The sequence below is a fragment of the Myotis myotis genome, unplaced genomic scaffold (assembly GCF_014108235.1).
Source record: "Myotis myotis isolate mMyoMyo1 unplaced genomic scaffold, mMyoMyo1.p scaffold_m19_p_20, whole genome shotgun sequence".
Lineage (NCBI taxonomy): Eukaryota > Metazoa > Chordata > Mammalia > Chiroptera > Vespertilionidae > Myotis > Myotis myotis.
This window is the reverse complement of record NW_023416325.1, coordinates 14,365,824-14,389,277: the sequence shown is the minus strand read 5'-3', so window position 1 is coordinate 14,389,277 and position 23,454 is coordinate 14,365,824. Positions and strand designations below refer to the sequence as shown.

The 23,454-nt window shown below is 45.4% G+C and overlaps 1 protein-coding gene across 14 annotated transcripts in view; it reads right to left on the bottom strand.

The window, feature by feature from the left end:
• The window catches only part of CLIP1 (CAP-Gly domain containing linker protein 1), an 88,342-nt gene that overhangs the window by 20,280 nt on the left and 44,608 nt on the right, over window positions 1–23,454 (bottom strand). For 9 of the 14 annotated variants that reach the window (XR_004974950.1, XM_036354469.1, XM_036354472.1 and 6 more), the window contains 10 exons: window positions 22,591–22,707; window positions 20,017–20,074; window positions 18,956–19,039; window positions 17,908–18,064; window positions 15,588–15,753; window positions 15,274–15,489; window positions 10,055–12,307; window positions 8,390–8,506; window positions 5,772–5,878; window positions 1,779–1,899 (listed from right to left, as the gene is read on the bottom strand). Coding sequence is in view for 13 of the 14 variants with exons in the window: in XM_036354469.1 (XP_036210362.1) it covers window positions 1,779–1,899; window positions 5,772–5,878; window positions 8,390–8,506; window positions 10,055–12,307; window positions 15,274–15,489; window positions 15,588–15,753; window positions 17,908–18,064; window positions 18,956–19,039; window positions 20,017–20,074; window positions 22,591–22,707 (3,396 nt within the window). In the remaining variant the exon portion in view is untranslated. The remainder of the gene's footprint in view (window positions 1–1,778; window positions 1,900–5,771; window positions 5,879–8,389; window positions 8,507–10,054; window positions 12,308–15,273; window positions 15,490–15,587; window positions 15,754–17,907; window positions 18,065–18,955; window positions 19,040–20,016; window positions 20,075–22,590; window positions 22,708–23,454) is intronic. The other 5 variants (XM_036354477.1, XM_036354478.1, XM_036354480.1 and 2 more) reach the window with 2 other exon arrangements.

Sequence of the window (23,454 nt, the reverse complement as noted above, 5' to 3'; positions counted from 1 at the left end):
ATGTAATCAACGGCCCGTGAAGGTCAGGACATGAGATGAGAGGATGACCTCTGGGTGTTCCTCCCACTTACGGAACCCGCTCCCCACCCCCACCCCAGACAAGTTCAACAGATGATGGAGATGGGAACAGACGCGGCACTGAGCTGAGGGCCTTCCCTGGCCAATCTGCACAGACACACCAGCCTCAGTGCTTCAGACGCCGGGGCTGCACCAGGGAAGAAAACCTTTCCTGGGTTCCTACTTCTCATGAACGCCAGCTTCTCGTGTGCCAATCAAAGGCGAGCACACCACCCTCTGTAAGGCAGCCCGCTCCGATTCTGTCCTGGCCCAAATCAGAAGATGACAAATGGCTCCTGACACCATTAGCTGAAGGAGGCTGAGCAAGTTACCATCTTCTCTGTGTTCCTGTTTCCCCTCTTGCGAATGGGTTCATGACAGTGCCACTCCTAGCATCACTGTGCAGATGAGAGAGATGACAGCTGTCACTTATTTGTGCCTGTCACATGGGAGGACTCAACAGAGAGAAACCATCACCAACAGCACCGTGGTCCTCCCAGAAGCTGGAGAGATGAGGCATCCCTTTTGTGGAAAGCTATAATGGAGACTTTAAAAGTCTGAGTTCAACTCTCCAAAGACTTTTTTTTAAAATATTTTTTTATTGATTTCAGAAAGGAAGGGAGAGGGAGAGAGAGAGAGAGAAACATCAATGATGAGAGAGAATCATTGATTGGCTGCCTCCTGCATGCCGCCTACTGGGGATCGAGCCCACAACCTGGGCATATGCCCTTGACCGGAATCGAAGCCGGGACCCTTCAGTCCGCAGGCTGACGCTCTATCCACTGAGCCAAACCAGCTAGAGCTCTCCCAAGACTTTAAAAGCCTGAGCTCAACACTGCCATAGACTGCACCATGTCCGCAGATACGCTACACACTTACCCCAAACTACTCCACCCCGTGAGAATGAATGTTTGCAAAGCATGCTGGGAAATTTTTTCCCCTTGACTGGCAGAGCCAGAGTTACTACACAGCGATGTTCCCTCCGCGATGCCTCTTTGAGCTTCGGCTCTGACATGAGGTGTGACTAACAACCGAGCACTTGGATCTGGCCGCTAAAGAATAAAGAGCAGAATATGGCATTCTTTAAAGTCAGGTTGGTTTCAGTGTCTAATAAACTTGCCAGAAACCTGTGGGATTTAAATACAGGAGTAAACGGGCTGTGGCCAGTGTTCATTCTGGGTGTAGCGCACCTCCTGCACACCAATGCACAGGAGTGCACACATACACGTGGTTCCAGTAGGAATGTCTGTTCAATGTCTTAAAATTTAAAGTGAAGCAGAGTTCTATTTAGAAACAGCTGCCAAGCCTCACACCAAAACCGTATTCTTGGAATCTGTTCTCTTAAAGCCAATTTTGATGAAAGAAAAAACAAAATCTTAGAGAAAATCATTTTAAAAGTGTAGTAGGAAGAAGATACTGTCCTGTCCATGTAAATGCATTGCTATATGAAGATCAGCTAATAATGATCTTAATTTCTAGTTGCTTGCAAGTTCCCAGTGTTGGTGTGTTGTGTGTAAGGACCTGTCAGTGGCTCCTACCCTAAGCCCTATAGCATAGCACACTTGGAAACAAGGAGACACGTAACACAGGCGGCGTGACATCCCAGTAGGAAGAACCCAGCCACATGGAGCTCATCTGGAGTTGCCTCTAAGCAGCGCCCTGCCGGCAGCAGCAGGCATCGGCGTGTCCAAGACAGGGACGCCCACCCGAGGCCCACTGACCTTCTGATGACTCGTGACTTCGTCCCTGCTTCGCCCCAGCTCCTCGGCAAGTTTCACGTTCTCCGCTTTCAGTGCTGAAAGCTGCTGGGACTTCTGAGCAGCTGCCTGCTTCAGGGTTTCTCTGCAAGGACAGTGGGTGCAGGGTTACCATAGAAACAAGACAGGCACGGAAACTGTGGGAGCCGACCAGCTTCACAGCACTGAGGAAAATATATCTGGGTCACGTGCCCGATAGGATCTATAATAACAGTAGACAGTGTTATCTCTACACAGGAGGGGCTACATGGCTCTAACCTCTCAGGAGGAGGATTGCCACCCACGGTTATCACATTTTTTAAAAAATCTAATAAATTCTACATCCAGCCTTTCGCCACCCACATTTACCTTACTTCTAAACACGCCATACAAAACGCAATGTACTATCAAATAAATGACAAGAGAAATGGTCAGTGCTCCTCTTGTCTTCAGGACTATATCCATTAGGAAGTCATACTAAAACCTACTTATGTTGACAAAGGGATTTACTTTGCCGCCAAGGTACTCTGTCCTAACTGCATTAAGTCTGTAATCTTTTTGTTGCTGTTGTTGGTTGTTTTTTTTTGCTGGCAGAAATAAAAATCTAATGGTCTCATTTGTCGATATCTGTCAGAATCAAGTGCTGGCCTGAATCTCAGTATATTTTTTTGGCCAACTAGAGGTGTAATCCCAAAGGAAATGTAGTTTTCTAGTTATATAACAGGTGTTTTTATTTGGACTATATTCTTTCCATAATGCTAATCTATAATTAAAGGAAATAAATTTAAAAAATAGCCTGCTAACCTATCTTGTGAATATCAGCATATAAAACACTAGAGGCCCGGCGCATGAAATTCGTGCATGAGGGTGGGAGGGTGGGGGGAAGGGGAAGATCCCCTCAGCCCAGCCTGCAACCTCTCCAATTCGGACTGCTGGTTCCTAATCGTTTACCTGCCTGCCTGCCTGGTTGCCCCCAACTGCCCCCCCCCCACCAGGCTAGTTACCCCTCACTGCCCCCCCTGCCAGCCTAATCACCCCCAACTGCCCCCCCTGCCGGCCTCGTTGCCCCTCACGGCCCCCCTGCCGGCCTGGTTGCCCTTCGCAGCCTGCTGTTCAGTTGTTTGGTCGTCCCTCACTAACCTCCCTGCCGGCCTGGTTGTAGGCAGCCATCTTGTGAGGGTGTGAGGGTTAATTTGCATATTACCACTTTCTTATATAGGATGAGCAGGGCCTGGCTGGTGTGACTCAATGGTTGAGAATCAACCTATGAACCGGGTGGTCAGGGTTTGATGCCCGGTCAGGGCACATGGCCAGTTGCAGGTTCAACCCCCAGTAGGGGGCATGCAGGAGGCAGCCAATAAATGATTCTCTCTCATCATCAATGTTTCTGTCTCTCTTTCCCTTTCCCTTCCTCTCTGAAATCAGTAAAAATCTATTTAAAAAAACAACAACACAAAAAAACTTGAGCTGGCTAACTCTATTTACTAAGCATCTTTCCAAGGTTAAAATTAATCCAAAATATACCTCCCAAGTTGTTAACCTCCATACATGGACATTCCGAATATTTTATTTGATCACTACATTGTAGTTTTATGCCATCACAGGTTTTGATACAATTATGAATCTTGAATCTGTGCTGGCTACACTCCATTTAGCAAGATGCCATACATGGCTGAATTCTGAGTCCAGTCATCTGGGTATAAATCCATCCGCTGACGCATGAACACATCTATTTTTAACTTCAATTGTCTAATGGGTGGCAGTGCTTGGCATCTCAGTTTTCTAGATTTTTAGTTCTCCATCCACCTACAATATGCACACTGGGCTGGCCTCGTGAAGATTTAGGGGAATAAATCTACAAAGCAATTCTCTTCTTAACACATTAAATTTGTTGTTTTACAGAGATATTTATTTAGCAAGTGAAGGGAAACTGAGACAGAGGGAATTTTAGCCTCAGATAATTAGTCATTCAAAACCTAGGAGGTTTGCCCTAGCCAATTTGGCTCAGTGAATAGAGCATTGGCCTGCGAACTGGAGTGTCCAGGGTTCGATTCTGGTCAAGGGCACATGCCCGGGTTGTGGGCTTGATCCCCAGCAGGGGGCATGCAGGAGGCGGCCAATCAATGATTCTTTCTCATCATTGATTTTTCTCTCTCTCTCTCTCCCTTACTCTCCGAAATCAACAAAAATATATTAAAAAACAAACAAACATCAAAACCTGGGAGGCTTGATGTTAGCCAACGATCAAAACATACACGCACATAGGACAGCTGAAGCCCCTCTTCTGTCTAATCAATTCCTGACCAAATAAAAGGTTTTACTCATGATGAAATCATCATAAGCCAAACCTTTCACTCCCAGGTGAGTACTGCCCTCCTCAGGGGATGTTTGGTCTCAGCGTTTGTATGGCCTGTGAGAGACATTTGTGATCCTATTCTTTCTCTAGGAAAGATTTCCATCTTTTAAAGGTTTTTCAATCCTTGGTGTCTATTAGGAGCCCACAGCGAGGAAAATTAAAACAAGGGGTCTAAGAAATATCAAAATGTCCTAAGTCTTTGTTCAATGTTTTAAAATCAACAAAAATGCTTATTTACACATTTTCTCATTGAATCCTCAAACCCTTACGGAAGCTCATGGTATTATTTGTATTTTAAAGATGAGGAAACCGAGGTTCAGGGAACTGAAAAGATTTGCCCCAAATCATAAAGGCAGCAGTAAGCTGTAGAATTGAGAAAACTGGACTTAAAACTGGTGGCCCGGCCAGCATGGCTCAGTGGTTGAGCGTCAACCTATGAACCAGGAGGTCACGGTTCGATTCCCAGTCAGGGCACATGTCTGGGTTGCGGACTCAATCCCATTGGGGGTGTGCAGGCGACAGCCGATCAATGATTCTCTCTCATCACTGATGTTTCTATATCTTTCTCCCTCTCCTTTCCTCTCTGAAATCAATAAAATGTATACATTTAAAAAAAACTGGCGGCATGGACCTGATTTGAAAATAGAAACACCTTTTTTTCTTTTGAGCGCAGTGGGTACATGTACTTCATAGAGGTGGGCCAGGAAGAAGTTAATCAAAGCAGCCTAGCCCTGGCCCAATGGCTCAGTTGGTTAGAGCATCACCAAAAGGTTTTGGGTTTGATTCTTGCATTGTAGGTCCCAGCCCCAGGTGGGAGGCAACCAATTGATGTTTTGTTTTTCCTTTCTCTCTTCCTTCCTCTCTCTCCAAAAAGATCAATGAAAACTTATTCTTGGTTGAGGATTAAAAAAAAAAAAAAAAAGCAGCCTAGATTCTGTCTGCCTTGTGACCTTGCCCCTTACCTGGACCACGGCCATCAGGGATCAGGGAAGTACGCCAGGGAGGAAACTGGCCGAGGTTAGAGGGGCAGCAGCACCGTCTTCTGCCCCTGGTCCCCTGCTTCCACAGGCATGACGCTAAGCTTTCAGTGCTTGCGGGGATCATTCAAGGAAGGGGGCACAAAAACAATCCGTCTCTTACGAGAGGTGAAACCACCCCACGCTGTGGGGGAGGTGGCAGGACAGAACGACAGAGCAAGGCCCTTGAATACTTCAACACCAACCAGAGGAATGACCGTGACCAGAGACGAGCAGTCATATAGCTGGGAGGAGGGATCATATTCGACGCCCAAGCCCTCTTGGTGAGGCCCGCTCTGGCCCTGCCCCTCCGTTTCCTAGTGCGGCTCAGAGGTGGGATGCTGGCAGTGGGGCGCTGGGTTGGGGTTAGGGCCACCAGCCAGCACACATTTCATCTTGGTCTTTACCACACCTGTATTTCTGACTTACGACAGTGTGTTATAGGGACTACTTCTCAGGTACACTAACACCGAGGGGGCAGGAGGGAGACTATTTTTACTCCATGTACTTGTCAAGTTTTGTTGTTTTTTTTTAAATAATTAGCATTGTTTTCACGTTTGTGATTTTAGTAAGTTCCACAACATCTCTCACAGGAGATAAACTTACATTTCTTTCCTGAATTCTTCCATTTTCTGATTCTCGACAGTCAGAAGTTCTTTCGACTTGTTCAGCTCTTCCACATTTTTCAAGTTGTTTTCTTTAAGTGTATCCAACTTAAAGACCAAGAGAAAAAAGCTCGGTGAAATTATCTTGTTTTCCAATGACATGACTGAATAATGACAAATTATTCACAAAAATAGGCATTAAAAAAATAGTGAACTCAGTCACTTATTTAAAAAAATCACCCTGGTGAAAAGACTGCATATGACCAAGTGTTATAAACTGTAAACCACCCCCTTTTACACCTAGTTGGATTCCTGTACACCTGGTCAAAATGTCAGACTAAACTGCTTTGTAAGTTAAAATGAAAGTTTCATTTCACCTTGTGTACAATTCCTGACATTTATCATTGAACTTGCTATTCAAGTATGAACCATCTTAAAAAAAAAGAAAAGGAAAGAAAGAAATTGCAAAGGCTTGACCTCAGTAAGTGTTCTTCTTTGTAATGAAAAAAAAAACTTCTCTCCTTAAAATTAGTGATTTAGGCTATGATATTTTGCAACACCAGTACCAATTTTACATAGTCCTCATTGTAAAAGTTACTTGAAACAAAACGTGTGTAGACGGGGGATAAGAGTTACCCATGGGAACTTCAATCTGAGAAGGAAAAAGCCATGTAGTGGCACCAAAAGGCGCTCACACAGGCTCAGCCCCACCACCTGCCCACGGGGGACACAGCCAGGAGTAGGGCCTGCCTGGCCCCTGGCGGGAATCCAGACGTGGGACAGGGGTGAGTGGGGATGTGACCAATCACAGGCTCTGGCAGGGAATGCAGTTCTAGGTGGGGAGCCCTTTAGGGGGTCACCCATCACACAGTGTGTGCTCCGGGCGCCGGCTGGCTCTCTGGGATTTGTATACTTATCTCCCATGGCCAGAGAGACTTTTGCTCTGCCACAGGTCACCAGTCAGGAGTCCTAAAAAGTGTCTTGCTAATTTTTACACACCATCTTCCTGTTCGTGCCCTCTAACATTCCAGTAACACAGAACAAGAAAAACAAAATATCACAGTGTGTCCAGAAAATGATTCATACAGCCTTGATTCATTCTGGCTGCAACCAAGACACCTGGGCGTATGCTATTGAGGCACACGATTCTAGCCTCAGAGGTGAGAGCCAGTCCCTAAAACCTTCTCATTTACTTTAGCTTCTAATGTTGATGATCATCAATGATTTTTAAAATGTTTTTATATTTTTAGCTTAAAGTCTTCTCCGAAGACTGTCAATTCTATAAATATACAGTGGGGCCTTGACTTACAAGTGTCCTGACTAACGAGTTTTTCAAGATACGAGCCGTCTCTCGGCGGATTCTTTGCTTTGAGTTGCGAGCTAAAATTCGGGTTACGAGCCAGCTTCAGATACCCCATCGCTAGTTGGCGCAGCGAACGTCACAGTGAACGCCACATCAGCCCAGCATCATGTGTTTCACTCGTTCACTTTTTGATTTGACGTACGAGTAATTTGAGTTACGAGCTCCGTCACAGAACGAATTAAACTCGTAAGTCAAGGCCCCACTGTACTCCCTACCGTGTCGAGTTTTATTGACCCTATAATTATCTCAAAATGCTCATGTCTTTCACAGATTCACATCCTGGGTCTTCCATAATGAGAAGGTCATGTCTTTATTGTGCTTTACTTAATGTCTTATCTGCTTGTTATGTTTAAAAGCACCCAAAGGCCCTAGATGGTTTGGCTCAGTGCATAGAGCATCAGCCTGTGGACTGAAGGGTCCTGGGTTCGATTCCAGTCAAGGGCATATGTCTGGGTTGCAGGCTCAATCCCCAGTAGGGGATATGCAGGAGGCAGCCAGTCAATGATTCTCTCTCACCACTGATGTTTCTAACTCTCTCTTCCTCTCTGAAATCAATAAAAATATATTTTAAAATATAATAAAAAATAAAAGTACCCAAAGTTCTATAGAATTTTATGTACACTATTCCAGTGAATCACCCTGCTTAGGATTTAGGTAGCATCTTTCCAAAGGCAGAAAGGACTAATATGAGTTGGAGGGTGGAGGAGGGAAATCAGAGGAGGGTATAAGAACGAGAACGCTACTTTTGGACAGAACCGAAATGATCTCGACACCACAAATGTATCCAAGACCCAGAAGTGATGAATTCGAGATGACACAATTGGCAACCAGTACTGAATTATGCCAAGAAAAGGCCTATGTCAAACTCGGAGCTGAGGAATGAAATTTAGTGGCTCAAAGTTGGGAGAGAGTTGGAAAAAAAAAAAAAGTGTGCGTGATCTAAGAGAAAAGACACAAAAACGAGAGCATGTTGTCAGCGCCTCCTCTCAGCAGTTCTACCAAACAGTCACCACAGAAAGCCACGCTGCTAGGGTTTCCCCCTTGTTTTTAAAAGGTGGAACCTACTAGGGAAGCAATGAAGTAATACACTTTATTTAATATTATCGTGGTTCTGGTGTACATTCGACTCCGCTAACGAAGATCAAACCTGCATGAGGCCACGCTTCAAAAAAATAAACAATCCTGAGTTAATGATCAAACATCCCGTGAAGTCGATAAGCTGTCCTTTGTACAAAAAGCCATTTAAATCTGATTACTTCATTCTGGAGTTTTTCATTGGTTTGCTTGGTATCCTCCAAGAAGGCGAGCGTTTCCGACTTCTCTTTGGTCATCTGTTCCATGATCTGCATGGCGTCTTCTGCTGTCTGAGCAGCCTAAATACAAGAAAGCACTGTGAGGCACGGGGCCACGCCCACCAACCCCGCCAGGTTTGCCAGAACCGGTGTGGCTCAGTGGATGGAGCGTCGGCCTGCGGACTGAAGGGTCCCGGGTTTGGTTCCGGTCAAGGGCATGTGCCTGGGTTGCGGGCATATCCCCAGTGGGGGATGTGCAGGAGGCGGCTGGTCGATGTTTCTCTCTCATCGATGTTTCTAACTCTCTATCTCTCTACCTTCCTCTCTGTAAAAAATCAATAAAATATACTTTAAAAAAAAAACACAACAACAACAACCCCGCCAGGTCAACGCTCAGGCTGCGCTGCACAGGGGTCACACAGGGATGGGCCCGCCTGAGGTCTGCACATGCTGACTGAGACATGAGGGGCTCTGCTCCCTTCCCAGGCCATTTCTCAGTAAACCGTGCCTCTGAACCTGTGCCTTCCGAGAGACACTGACAGTCACACTCGCCATCCTGGCTTAGGCTTGAGAGAAACATGCAGTGACGATCAAGAGCGATACCCTTTCGTGGCTGCATTTTTCTCTTAATCACATGTACCCGTTCTAAGCTTACAATACTGGCCTTGCTAGTTCAAACTGGGGGGCTTTTGAAACCACTCAGAATTGAGGTGGGGAATTTTTCAAATAAAAATAAAAATTATTTGCGCAATTAGAATGTAAGGGTCAAGTGCTTAAGGAGTAGCACTGAATGGAAATGTCTATGAAAAGTGGTGGGTAATGAATATAAACATGGCTGTGAATAAAAAAGATAATATGAATAGGGAAATAGACCCTTAGCTGGCAATCTGTAAAAAAAAAAAAATCATAAAATAAATGAAAACCTTTTTAGGCAGCTGCTTGCAACTACAAGTGGTCCAATGACACATAGGGGAATTCAGTGTTATGCCTTCCCTGTTCCCAGCCATGCAGGTTCCACTGGAGCTTTCCAACTCCAAATGGACGGACACAACAAAACAGTAAAAAGCCAAATAGAAGACACTATATATTTCAACAATGTGCCCATTTTACTATTGTTCATAAGCCTTAACCATATTTGAGCCCAGCTGATGTGGCTCAGTGGTTGAACATTGACTTATGAACCAGGAGGTCATGGTTCAATTCCCGGTCAGGGCACATGCCTAGGTTGTGGGTTCGATCCCCAGTGTGGGGTGTGCAGGAGGCAGCAGATCGATGATTCTCTCTCATCACTGATGTTTCTATCTCTCCCTCTCCCTTCCTCTTTGAAATCAATAAAAACATATTTTTAAAAAAGAGCCCCATTTGACTTTTTCATGAAAATGTCCCCCTCAAGTTAAAAAGTATATCCTTGTTATTCACAGTTCACAACTCATTTCTAATGGAGAGAGACCTGCAATTAGACACTTAGTAAAGAAGTGCCCTTTCGGGTGGCAACAACAGCTGGAGACATACAAACAACGGAGAAAATGGGGTAGACTGCCTTTAGGGAAACGGGCACAAAGGCCCTGGCCACCAACGAGTTAGTGCAGTGTTAGTCCAGGTGCTCAGGGCTGGGACCTCCCACGTTACCGTGAAAGAGTGAAGAGTTTCGAGCTCTCTAATTTTAAGGGTGAGCTTGCTCTTGTCTTTCCTCAAGATACGATTTTCGTTCTGAGACTCTAGGAGGTTGGCGGAAATGTGGCTGTTGGTTTTGGCCAGCTGGCTGATCTCCTTCTGGAGGATGAAGTAGCTTTCGGCCAGCGTCTCCTTCTCCTTCAGGAGCTCATCCCACTTCAGCGCCACTTCCCTCTTCTCGGCCAGCAGGCTGCTGTTGTCCTGCAGTGCCTGGGCCCGATCGGCCACGGCCGCCTGGTGGCTCAGCCGCAGGTCATCCAGGATCTTGCTGAGGCAGCTGTGCAGCTCCTGCAACTCCAGCTTGGACTTGGACAGGGAGGCGAAGTCGCTGCGCAGCGTCTCGATGTTGGCAGCCAGCCGCGCCGTTTCTGCAGTCAGGAGCTCCTTTTCCTTCAGGATCTCCGCCACCTTCTGCTCCGAGGTGCTCTTCTCTTGGACGAGCCCCGCGTTTTCGGCCTGGAGCTCCTTGGTGGATGCTCTCAGCTCTTCCAGCTCCTGTTCCAGGCACACTGCCCTCCCAAGTAACTTGCTGTTCTCGTAGGAGGCTGACTCGCTCTCCTTGGCCCGGGCCTCCTGCTCCAGGAGCAAGGACTGCTGCACCGCGCGCACCTCCTCCTTCAGTTTCTGGCACTCCTCCTGCAGGCTCAGCCCGTCCCTCAGCATCTGGTCCTTCTCGGAGCAGCACGTTTCCAGCTCAGCCTTCAGGCCCTCCCTGGCCTGCTGGATGTGGGTGTGCTCCTTTTCCAGGTGCTCTTTGGCGCTCTGGGCCTCTTTCAGCATCAGTGCGAGCTCGCACTTGGCGGTGGCCAGTTCTTGGTTTTCCTTTTTTCTCTCCTGGAGCTCTTTCTTCAGAGCATCGAGGTTACCCAAGAGCTTCATCTTCTCTTGCACGACGAGCCTCCTGTTTGCAGACTCCTGCTCGTACTTCCTTTTAAGCTCTCCTATGCAGTTGATGGAATTCTCTCTTTCTGCAAGTAAATCTCCGTTCTGTGTTTCCAGCACAGACTTTTCCTTCAGGAGGCTGTCCAGCTGCCTTTTGATCTTAGACGCTTTCTGACAAACCGTCTCCTTCTCCGAGGTCAGGTACGCAATCTTCTCGTTCAGGCTCGTCTCCACGCGCACGGCCTCCCCGGAGCACTGGCCGAGTTTCTCAATGACGAGCCTATTTTCACGCACGAGTTCTTCCTTCTCGGCCAGGAGCCTCCTCTCAGACATGGCCAGGATCTCCTTCTCATGCAGGAGCTGGATGCACTCGGAGTCCGTGATCTCCCGACTGGCCTTAATCTCCTCCAGGAGCTTCGTGAGGCTGGTGTTTGCGGCCTGAAGCTGCATGGCCTCCAGCTCGGCCTTCCTCAGCCCTTTGCTGGCGGTGTCCAGCTGCGCACGGAGCCCGCTGGCTTCGGCGCTGAGCAGCTGTTTGACCTGGAGCGCAGTGGCCAGGCTGGCGCTGAGCTTGTCCTGGTCCTGAAGCAGAGCGCCCTTCTCCAGCTGCAGGTCCCTGCTGCTCTGCAAGAGCCCATCCATTTCGACCTTTAGGGCTACGCATATGTTTTCAAGGCCCGACTGCTTCTCCGCCGCTGACTTTTTCTCCGCCGTGAGATCTTTGATCTCCTGCACCAAGGCCTTCTGGTCTCTGACCAGCTCCTCGTAAGAGCTCTGCAGCTTCTTAATGGTCTTGTCTTTATCTTTAGCCACAGCAAGGTTCTCGCTCACGAGCTTCTTGACGCGGTCCTCCAGGCGGTCTTTCTCTTCCCGGTCCTTCTGGCACTCGGCAGTCAGACTCTCCTTGCTGAACTGAAGCTCCTCCACGAGGGCCTGCAGGGCGGCTCTGGAAGCCTGCAGAGAGGCGCTTTCCGTGCGCATCTTCAGGAGCTCTTCCTGTGCGACAGTGACTTCTTGAAGCAGTTTCTCTCTCTCTGCAGCCAGAGCTTCACTCTGGAGCTGCCCCTGCTGATGCAGCTTTTCTTCTATGAGTTGCTCCTTCTCTAAATTGAGGGCTTCGTTTATCGACCACAGCTTCCGCTGGTCTTCCTGGAGGAACGTTACTCTGGCCTCTGCCTCTACAAGCTTGGACATGAGCGCACCTTTCTCTGACTTTAAAGCATTGCCCTCCTGCACCAGAAGCTGCTTCTCTGACCTCAGACCCCTCAGCTCTTCTGACATTAGCTCGGTTTCTCTTTGGGCTGATGTTAACAAACAAGTTAGCGACTACAGAAACAAAAGGTGAGGAGAATGGAAATAAGGTGAAATCAAGCAGACACATGCAAGCCCAGATAACTTAACGTAGCCTAAATAATAAAAGTTACAATTTTTATAATAAATGTCACGAAAACTATCTGAATAACAAGGGAAAGAGTACCGAAGAACAGAGCCCACAAAAGATACGACAGAGCGGGACTAGCTCTGCAAAGGGCCGAGACAGCTATTCGTTTCTTTTACCTTTCAGAGAATTTTTGGGATTATTCTTGATAGCTTTCTTACGGCAAAAACAGTAGTGTGGCCCGGCCGGCGTGGCTCCTGGCTGAGCGTCAACCTATGAGCCAGGAGGTCACAGTTCGATTCCCGGTCAGGGCGCAAGCCCAGGCTGCGGGCTCAGTCCCCAGGGTGGGGTGCGCAGGAGGCAGCCAATCAATGATTCTCTCTCATCACTGATGTTTCTATCTCTCCCGCTCCCTTCCTCTCTGAAATAAATAAAAATATATAAATTAAAAAGAAAAAACAGTAGTGTGATTTTTGACATCGGGGCATAAGATTCTCCCCTGCCATTCTAATTATCCAACAATGTTTATGTAGAAAGGAGGCACAAAAGAATCTTTAAAAATACAGTAAAACAAACTATAAAAAGTGAGCATATTTTCAAAAAATAAAAGTGCAGGGGGGTGGGGGATAGTGGCGGGGTAAGGGCAAGGGAAAAAAATCTGTTGCTTTTAAACTCACGGCAGGCCCTTACTTACTAAAGGAGAGTTGCTGGCCTGACACAGATCTAGTCCCACTATTACATACAACATTAAAAATACAGATTACTTCGCTAAGCTCTGGCAATGAAAATAAGTGGGTTTTTAAACAAATGCACTGGTTTACAGATACATAAATTGACCACAGTGTCTCTACCAGCGCCGTCCAGAACTTTCAGCAATGGTGTAAATGTGCTCCGTCTGCATGGTCCTGTGTGCTAGCCTGTAGTCACATGTGCAAGCACTTGAGCACGGTGGGTGTGACTAAAAGGCCGACCTTACTACAATCTGACTTATCATGCAAAGCGAAATGAGTCAGGAAGAAAAAGCTATGAACCACGTGATTTCAGTCATATGTGGGATATAAAACTGACACAAACAGTACGGTGGCCCCTGGTGGGAAGAGGGGCTGGGAGTAGTAAAGGGTAAAGGGGGCCAAATGTATGGTGGCGGAAGATGAGACTTTGGGTGGTGGGCACACAATGCAATATACAGACCAATTATCATAAAAATGTGCATTTGAAATCCTTAAAAACACAATCCAACATATATATTTGACTAATTTACATTTGAATGGCCACGCGTGGCTAGTGGTTACTGTCCTGGACAGCACAGCTGTAGATCCAGGGAAACAGAGGCCTCCTGGGCTCCATGCACCCCCTGGAATGTCACATAAACTTGTTGAGTGTATATGTAAACTTTCCCAGGAAAAACATCTTAAGATTTCATCAGATTCTCAAAAAGAGCCTGTGAGCCAGTGTTGTTGACAAACATCGAAAGCCACAGAAACCGAATATCCAGACACTTTGGAGGGGGAGCAATGCCAGCATGTGAACCAAATGACCTTGTAAACAAACAAACACACACCCAGCCAGAAACAAGATTAATGAGACTTTACACAAACTACTAGAATGCTGTGGTCAGGTCAGGCTGCAACATTTTTAAGGGAAACACAAAAAAACTGGAGTCCGTCCAGATCAAGGGAACCACAAAGACAGAAGATCTGGAACTTACATCCAGTGTTAAGTGAATGGCTCATAAATCTTTAGATATTGTACAGGGAGGGAGACGAGAAAGCCCTGGTGGCCAGCATGCAGGAGGGAGAAAACTTAGGCATCTTATACATGACATATATTGTGTTACGATCCACTTAATTTACAAGTTTTAAATGAGATCCGTTTCAAGACCTACAGATGCTCTTTGTAGATTTTCTTTCTAGCAAACTCCTCCTCTATAAACATTTCTCTGGAACATTAAAAATAAAGACAAGAGCTGGAACCGATTTGGCTCAGTGGATAGAGCGTCGGCCTGCGGACTGAAAGGTCCCAGGTTCGATTCCGGTGAAGGGCATGTACCTGGGTTGCGGGCACATCCCCAGTAGGGAGTGTGCAGGAGGCAGCTGATCGATGTTTCTCTCTCATCGATGTTTCTAACTCTCTATCTCTCTCCCTTCCTCTCTGTAAAAAAATCAATAAAATATATAAAAAATAAATAAATAAATAAAAAATAAAGACAAGTATTTACTTTTCTTTCAGTAAGTTAAATGGCAGTAAGAGAAAGTTAAAAACTAGTAGAAAGGTTGAACATGAAGTTACCAGAATCAAAAAAATCTACTTGGGTACAGATACAATCCTGACCACAAAAAGAAATGCAATACATCAAGTTCTACTCTATTTAATAACAGATGTTTCCTTGCGGGCCCTGAATCCAGCTTCCTTGTCAATAAGCTCACTGTGCCTTCCTGGGGAGCATGCAAAAGTGCTCTCCAGAGTCCTAATCTCTACGTTCTCCTCTGGGAGCTGTTCCTCCAACCAGACTCCATTCCCTGCTCACCTCCGCACCTGGCCTCTGCCTCTGGCTTTTCTGCAACAGGTCTCTCCTAGCCCCTAGCGCAAGCTGGCTGCAAGATGGCCAAGACTAGAGGAACAAGCTTTCCCACAACAAAGAGTCTATTCCAAGAAGGCAGACCGATCTCAGCCACATCGGACTCCTTGTGACAGCAGATGGCCACATGGTACGCTCAGGGGAAGAGACCTGCAGCTACGGCCTACCCTGGACAAAGACAGCGGCTGGTGGGAAATGTGATTCACCATGAGGCCCTGCACTGGCAAGGATAACATTTGTCAAGCTCATCTCCTTAGCAGCCACTTGCTAAGGGCTCTTCCAGCCTGAAGCAGAACCCAAGCAAACAAATGAAACATAATTCCCTCTGCCACTTACTCTAGCATCCTCGGCTTGTTTTTTCAGTTCCACTACTTCCTGCAACAAGTCCTTGTTCTGCTCCTGGGTGGCCGCCAGCCTCTCCTCTGTGCCCCGCAGCAGCGCCTGCAGCTTCTGCAGAGCCTCCTCATGCTTCGCCTTGGTCTCAGAACTGGCTTCCTCATACCTAGCTTTCAGATCTTGACACTGGTTGTGGCTCGTTTCCATCTTCTTTTCCTGCGGGAGCCCCGAGAGAAGAAATGAGTCGCCTCACCACAACTGAACTGCCCCTCACCTTCCTCGCCAGCAAACAGTCCCATATGCTCCCTCCTTACCAGGTCCAGCAATTTTTTCAGCAAATCTTTCTTTTCTTCCTCATGCTTTTTAGTTGCTTCTTGCTGGCTTTGTTCAGCTTTGAGAGTTACATCCCCAATACTTTTCTGCAGACAGCTCACATTTTCATTGGCCTTTGTAAGTTTTAGCTGTAATTCTTCCACATTTCTAGGAGAAGTTTCAATACACCGTGTCAGATTTTTCAAAAGAATGCTCTCAGTTCTAGAGTTCTACTAGAAAGATACTATTAATCATAATTGTATTAATGATTATAAATATTATAAGTAATTAATAACATCTGAAATAAGCACCCAAAAAACTTGATTTGTCCTGGAGACTAATTTTAACAACTGTCATAGCTATAAATACATTATTTAGAGTAGCCATCTACTATAATTGTTAGGATTATTTTATGTCCATAGATCTACAGGGAAAAATGAGTGGAAAGTAAACATATTGAGTATTTACAAAATGTCAAAATTTTAGCAGACTAGATTATAAAAAACTCATTCTAGTGATGCTTGAGAACATAAAAATGACAATAAATAACTTAAAGAACTTGGGGTGCTCAGTGGTTGAGCATCGACCTTGAACCAGGAGGTCACAGTTCGATTCCTGGTCAAGGCACATGCCCAGGTTGTGGGCTCGATTCCCAGTAGGGGGCGGGCAGGAGACAGCTTATCAATGATTCTCTCTCATCATTGATTTTTCTATCTCTCCCTTCCTCTCTGAAATCAATAAAAAATATATTTTAAAAAAAAGATATAACCATGTGGTCGAACAAAGATGCACAAAAAACATGGGACATCAGCCTAGAAATGGAGACGGGAAACCTGTGGTACCTCTGGGCGTTACACCTATAAAACACCTATGGCAATGGAACTGCTCCAAGACCCCGTGTCACGGCCACCAGTGGCACCCACCTCACAGCAAGTCTGACCAACGTCGGTCAAGCAAGGCCCAGTCGCCAGTCACCCACTAACACTGAACTGTGTGTGGTGTATGGCGAAGTGTAAACGTAACTTGTCCAAGTAGTGACACTCAGAATCTGAAGTCTAGTGGTCCTAAAGAAGGGGTCCTCAAACTTTTTAAACAGGGGGCCAGTTCACTGTCCCTCAGACCGTTGCGGGGCTGGACTATAGTTTAAAAAAAAACTATGAACAAATTCCTATGCACACTGCACATATCTTATTTTGAAGTAAAAAAACAAAACGGGAACAAATACAATATTTGTATTTGCATGTGGCCTACAGGCCGTAGTTTGAGGACCCCTGTCCTAAAGTGTCCTCTGAAAGTGTTTGCCTTATAAAACATTTTATTTCTATATGGCAGCTATCAAAAGGAGAAAAAAATCAAACAAGACAAGAGCAGAGATTGGGATAACAGAAGCATTAGCACTGAGGAAGTACAACGGAGCGATTAAGAGCAGCAAGGCCAAAACTGGTTTGGCTCAGTGGATAGAGCGTCGGCCTGCGGACTAAAAGGTCCCAGGTTCGATTCCGGTCAGGGGCATGTACCTGGGTTGCGGGCACATCCCAGTGGGAGATGTGCTGGAGGCAGCTGATCGATGTTTCTCATCGATGTTTCTAACTCTCTATCTCTCTCCCTTTCTCTCTGTAAAAAAATCAATAAAATATATTTAAAAAAAAAAAAAAAAAAAAAAAAAAAGAGCAGCAAGGACTGGGAACTGGACTGCCTAGATCTGAAACCTCAGGCAAGTTACTGAACCTCATTAAGCCTCAGTTTCCTCTTCTTTAAAATGGGAACAATAATATCCTCACCTCATAGAATTACTATGAGAATTAGGAAATAGTAAGGGCAGTAAAAATATTTTTAACTGCTGCCCGGCCAGTGTTGCTCAGTTGGTTGAGCATCATCCCATGCACCTAGCGGTCACCAGTTTGATTCCCAGTCAGGGCACATGCCCAGGTTGCAGACTCCATCCCCGGAGATGGGGTGGGGGTGGGGGGCATCCAGGAGGCAGCCAATTGATGATTCTCATTACTGATGTTTCTATCTCTCTCCCTCTTCCTAGCTCTCTCTCTCTCAAATCAATAAAAACATATTTTAAAAATATTTTTAACTGCCTGTAAAAGATGTTACTGCCATTGATAAACTACCTTTTCCTAACAAGTCAACGGAAGGTCTACAATATTGTATTCCTTAGAGGTTAAGCAGTAGACTCAAGTATACACTGAGGTAATAAGAGAAAGAAGGGACGGGAAAGAAAACACAACAACCCTGAAGACCTGGGCTACCCTCCCCCCGAGGCCCTGCCTCAGCCTAACCTAAAGCAGCACTCTCATGAGCAGTCATACGTACCTTTCTTTCTGACGTAACTCATCATTCATTTTTGTCAACTGAGAAGAATTATCTCCTGACATTTTCATTATTTCTGCAATGTCGTTTTCCAGCTTTTCTTTTGCCTTTATCAACTGATTTTCTCTTTCATCTCTCTCTCTAAATTTTGCCTCCATGCCTGAATAGACATAGAAAAAAAATAGCACTGCTGTTATAATGAACAAAAACTGACTGCCTATATCCCATACACCAGCCTTGCTCTGAGGACATTTACATATAGCAATCCCTGTGAAAATTATACTCTAGCAAAGAAGACAAGCAATAAACAAGATCAATAAAGAAAGGAAATACTATAATAGATAGTGCTGAGTGCTAAGAAGAAGAAAATGCAAGCAGAGAAAGGAGCAAGAAAGAAGTTGGGGGGTTAAATCTCTGATAAGGCCTCTCTGAGACGGTGACAGTTCAGTTAAGACCTGAAGGAAGTAAAGCAAAGGGGCTGCAGGCAGAGGGGAGAGTGAGTGCAAAGGCCCCGAGGCAAGAACGTGCTTGACATGCAGGTGTCTCCACGGAGGCCACTGTGGCTGGCGTGGAAAGGGCAACGAGAAAACTAGTGCAAGAGGAAGTAGAGAGAGAGCGGAGCCTGTGATGGTAAGGACCACAGCCTTTGGTCCTGAGTGATCTGGGAGCCAATGGGCGATCCTGAGCAGAGGAGTGGCAGGAGCTGGGGGCTGACTTGATGCTGGAGGATCGCTCTGGCTGCTGTGCTGAGAACAGACAGAAGCAGGCAAGAGCCAACTGTTGGAGTAGCTCAGGTGCAAGGTGGTTGGCTTGGGTCAAGGACAGCAGTGGGAGTGGGGCGATGTTGTTGGACGCTGGCTCGTTTGAAAACAGGAGCAAGAGGGTTTGCTGAAGGTTACGGACCTTAAACAGGTATTCTGTCCCATTATATCACCATAATGAGTGAAGACATTAAGCCTGAATAGATGTGTTACTCTAACATACTGCAATTATCTCAAATCCTCGGGAGCCTACTGTACTTAATGTTTAGTAACCAGAGACATCTTCTTACCTGTTAGATTTTCTCGCAACTTCTCCAATTCAGAAGACAGCGCATTAAACTGCTCTTCTTTTTGGTGTAATTTATTTATAGTTTCTATTTAGGATAAAGTGAAAAGTTTAATATATTTCATATTTAACAAGCCATCTAGAGCTTGGCAAATCATATGCGTGAGATTTGAAGTCACAGGAATACTACAAAGTCCCATTGCAAATCAAACACTGTATAATGAACCTCAAGAATATAAGCACGTATCTCTCTTGCCTCCGCAAATCTGTAGATTAGGCAGGCACCAGGCATCCTTCCACTTAAAACTCGACAGAGCTATCAGGGACTGAAGCTTAGGCAAGATAATACTTTTCTTAAGTACGCTTACATTTTAATATGAACAAACTTTAAGTCAAAAGAAGAAAATAATGCCCTGGCTGGGGTGGCTCAGTTGGTTGGAACATCATCCCATACACCGAAAGGTGGAGGGTTTAATTCCTGGTCAGCGTACATACGCAGGTTGTGGGTTTGATGAACCCCGGTCGGGGGGTGTGCGGGAGGCAACCCATACGTGTTTCTCTCTCAAATCAATGTTTCTCTCTTTTTCTCTCTCTCCCTCCCTCTCTTCCTTCCTCTCTCTAAAATCAATAAAAATAAAAGAAAAAAAATTGCTGGCATTTGAGGCTTTAGGGAGCCAATGGAATGCAGTATTACTGGGCACTGCAGGGGCCTCAAGGATGGTGCAGTCGGGCTGTGGGCAGCATGGACTTTGTGTACTGCAGGGGCCAGCTCCACTGTGAGAACGGGACATTCTCTAACACAATCTGCTCACACACTAGAAACACATACTGTGCAGCCCAGCCAGCATGGCTCAGTGGTTGAGCGTTGACCTATGAACAAGGTCATGGTTCAATTCCAGGTCAGGGCACATACCCAGGATGTGGGTTCCATTCCCAGTGTGAGACACGCAGAAGGCAGCCAATCAATGGTTCTCTCTCATCACTGATGTCTCTATCTCTCTTTCCCTCTCCCGTCCTCTCTGAAATCAATAAAACATATTTAATAAAGAAAAGAGAAACACATACCTTGCATATTCCTCTGGACAGAGACCGCCTCCTCTGAAGCACCAGCAAACTTTTCTTTCTAAAGAAAGAAGAATTGGGTATTCAGAATAGAGAGATTTCAAATTATGAAAACTAAATGTTTCAGTTCTAACTACGCTACCTAATTTTTGTGGCTGGTTTCGTTTCATTAAAACTAACTTACACTTAAAACACGAAGGCATCAATTACTACCGTATGCATACTGTGCCTGTATAAGCACGAGTGCATGAGGTTTGCATGTGCGTGAGTGCATGCCTGGGCATACACATGCATCTGGATATATGTGTGAGTGTGCACACATATTTAAGTATATGCATGTGCGTGCATAGTGTGGAACATGCTTCCCTTACCTTGTTCCTCCATAAGCCTACGACTTTCCTTTCCCACAATGTCTGGGTATCACTGGCACTGCTTATGGTGATCAACCTTGATTAAGCTCATGTTTTTGATGCAAGAGGCAAGGTAGGAAGAACAGTTGAGAAAAGCGAAGAAAAACAATAACATACCACTTGGGATTAGGGAATGAGGATATAGGAAATAAAAAGGCATTTCCTGATGTGAATAAGCTAAGTTGTAAGAGAGAGTTGTGTGAATCTGCGGAATCAGGACCTGCCTTGCTAACAGAGGGTCCAGGGGTCCAGGATGGCTGGCTGTCACCAGGCAAATGGAGAAGATACAGTGCATGGCCTCATCATACATGAAACCAAACGTGCCGGGTGCATAACTAGGAAGGTCCCTGTGTCTAATAAAACTAAGCACTCAATAGCATGCCAAAGCAACACATCGCCAGAGCAAAGGACAGATTATTTTTTAAGGTCCCCTTATGCACGGTTTCACTTTCCACGGTTTCAGTTCCACGGTCAACCAACGTCTGAAAATACGAAATGTGGAATCCAGAAAATAAACAATTCAAACGTTGTAAATTGTGTGCTGTTCTGAGTAGTGTGATGAAATCTTGTGCCATCCCACTCTGTCCCGCCCAGACGTGCCTCATCCCTTTGTCTGGCGTCTCCATGATGGATACTCCAGCTGCCCCTTAGTACCTTGGTAGCCTTCCTGGTTATCAAATCGACTGTCGAGATATCGCAATGCTTATTGCAAGTCACGCTTATTTTACTGAGTAACAGCCGTTGGAGCAGTGGTGCTGGCGATTCAGACAGGCAAAGATCAGCATCACATGCTTCCTTCGCGTGGTGGGAAAACTTATTTCTGCCCAGGGCCGTAGGGATATTTATAACACCATTCACGGACCATACAAAATTATCACCTTAAAAACTGGCATGTGGTATTTGGTCAAACATTTAACTAACTCATCCCTAATGCCTTGGCAGGGCCAGACCAAATGATTTCTCAGGCCATATATGGCCCACGGGCTGGACGTTCCCCACCCCTGCAAGGGAAAAGGTGGAAGTCCTCAACTTATTAAGGAAAGAAAAAAGAATTGTATGCTGAGGTGAGAATCTTCTATCAGTGAAGCTGTGAGGGAACAGAAATTCCTGTTAGTCTTGGTGTTGCACCTCAAACTCCAAAAGTTAGGGCCACAGTGCGTGAAAAGTGCTTGATGGAAAAGGCATTAAATTTATGGGTGGCACAGCCAGTGTGGCTCAGTGGCTGAATGTCAACCTATGAACCATAAGGTCACAGTTCAATTCCTCATCAGGACAGATGCCTAGGTTGTGGGCTTGATTCCCAGTAGGGAGCATGCAGGAGGCAGCTGATCAATGATTCTGTCTCATCACTGATGTTCTATCTCTCTCTCCCTCTCCCTTCCTTTCTGAAATCAATAAAAATATTTTTTTTTAAAATTTGTGGGTGGCCAAACCGGTTTGGCTCAGTGGATAGAGCGTCGGCCTGCAGACTGAAAGGTCCCAGGTTCGATTCCGGTCAAGGGCATGTACCTGGGTTGCGGGCACATCCCCAGTGGGGGGTGTGCAGGAGGCAGCTGGTCGATGTTTCTCTCTCATCGATATTTCTGGCTCTCTGTCCCTCTCCCTTCCTCTCTGTAAAGAATCAATAAAATATATTTAAAAAAAAAAAAAATTTGTGGGTGGACAAGCAGAAAACACGTCTCAATTAATGGCAAGATTTTGTGCCAGAAAGCACTGAGCCCGTACGAGGACTTCAGCAAGGGGCCCCTGAAACGAGTGGCCACATAACGTTTATTACAGTACATTGTTATCACTGTTCTATTAGTTATTGTTAATCCCTTACTGTACCTAACTGATAAATTACACTTATCAAAGATCTGTAGAGCATAGGAAAAAAACCAGTACATACAGGGTTCGGTGCCCTCGCAGTTTCAGGCATCCACAGGGGTCTTGGAATGTAGCTCCCTCGGATAAGGGGGGACGACTGTAATACCTACCTTTGTTGCTAGTTTGGGTGTGATCTGATTCCCCTCAAGGTATTTAGCAGCCTATTACTAATAAGTTTGATTTAAATCAGTACTTTGAAAGAGAAAGAACTAGGTACAATGCTTTTTCTTTGTGGAGATTTTTGTTTGTAAACAGGAACAATTCGACTGGCCAGAGACTCAGGCTCCCAGCAGGTACTTACCAACACCTGAAGTTCTTTCTCCAAAGCCTCTTTCACATGACTGACTTCACTCACGTGCTCCTGGAGTTTGCTGAGTGTGAGCTCTTTCCCCTGCAGCTCTTTGGAAATGCTACTAGCCTACCATACAGTTACGTGGTGCAGAAGCAAATGAACAAAAATGAAATAATAATGAGAAACAAAAAAAATAAAACACAAAAATATTATGAGAAACAAACACAACCAAACACAACTGAAAGGGATAAAGGTGGGGGTAAGAAACCGTTTTTTGGTTTTTTTTATTCTAAGAAACAAATGACTTTTCATAGTCAGTCCGAGATATAATGGCCTAATGTCTATTTTAAGGTAATCAAAAGAGTGTTTTTCTATTGCTATATTTGGAATAGCAACATGATTTAAAGCAGAAAGTGCAGATGCTTACTTTCTGAATGAGTTAGTTGAGCAATTTCATTTCCTGGAATTTAAAAGCCCTAAGATAGAAATGATGGGTACATGTGGTCTGGGTTATCATTTTCTGTATTTTTTATATGCCTAAAGTATTCCAACAGCTAACATAAAAATGAAATTATAAAAATGCACTAGACCATAGTCATCAAAAATGGGCTTTCATTAAATCCTGATGTTAAAAAAAAAAAGTGCACCACTTTATATTAGCTGCATATTCCCCACAGATTTTTGTATTTTGATTGGAATTTTGGAATCGAGTGAGATTTGAGAAAAATTTCCTGTAAATAGTTATCATCTTCAACGAAGGTTACCTAGCAATTTTTGCCATTTGTCCGTCCTCCCCACTTAACCCTCACAACCCTTCCTTCTTTGCCGATAGAGCTGCTTCTCCTGCAAAAAGCTCAGAACATTTGGCATCAG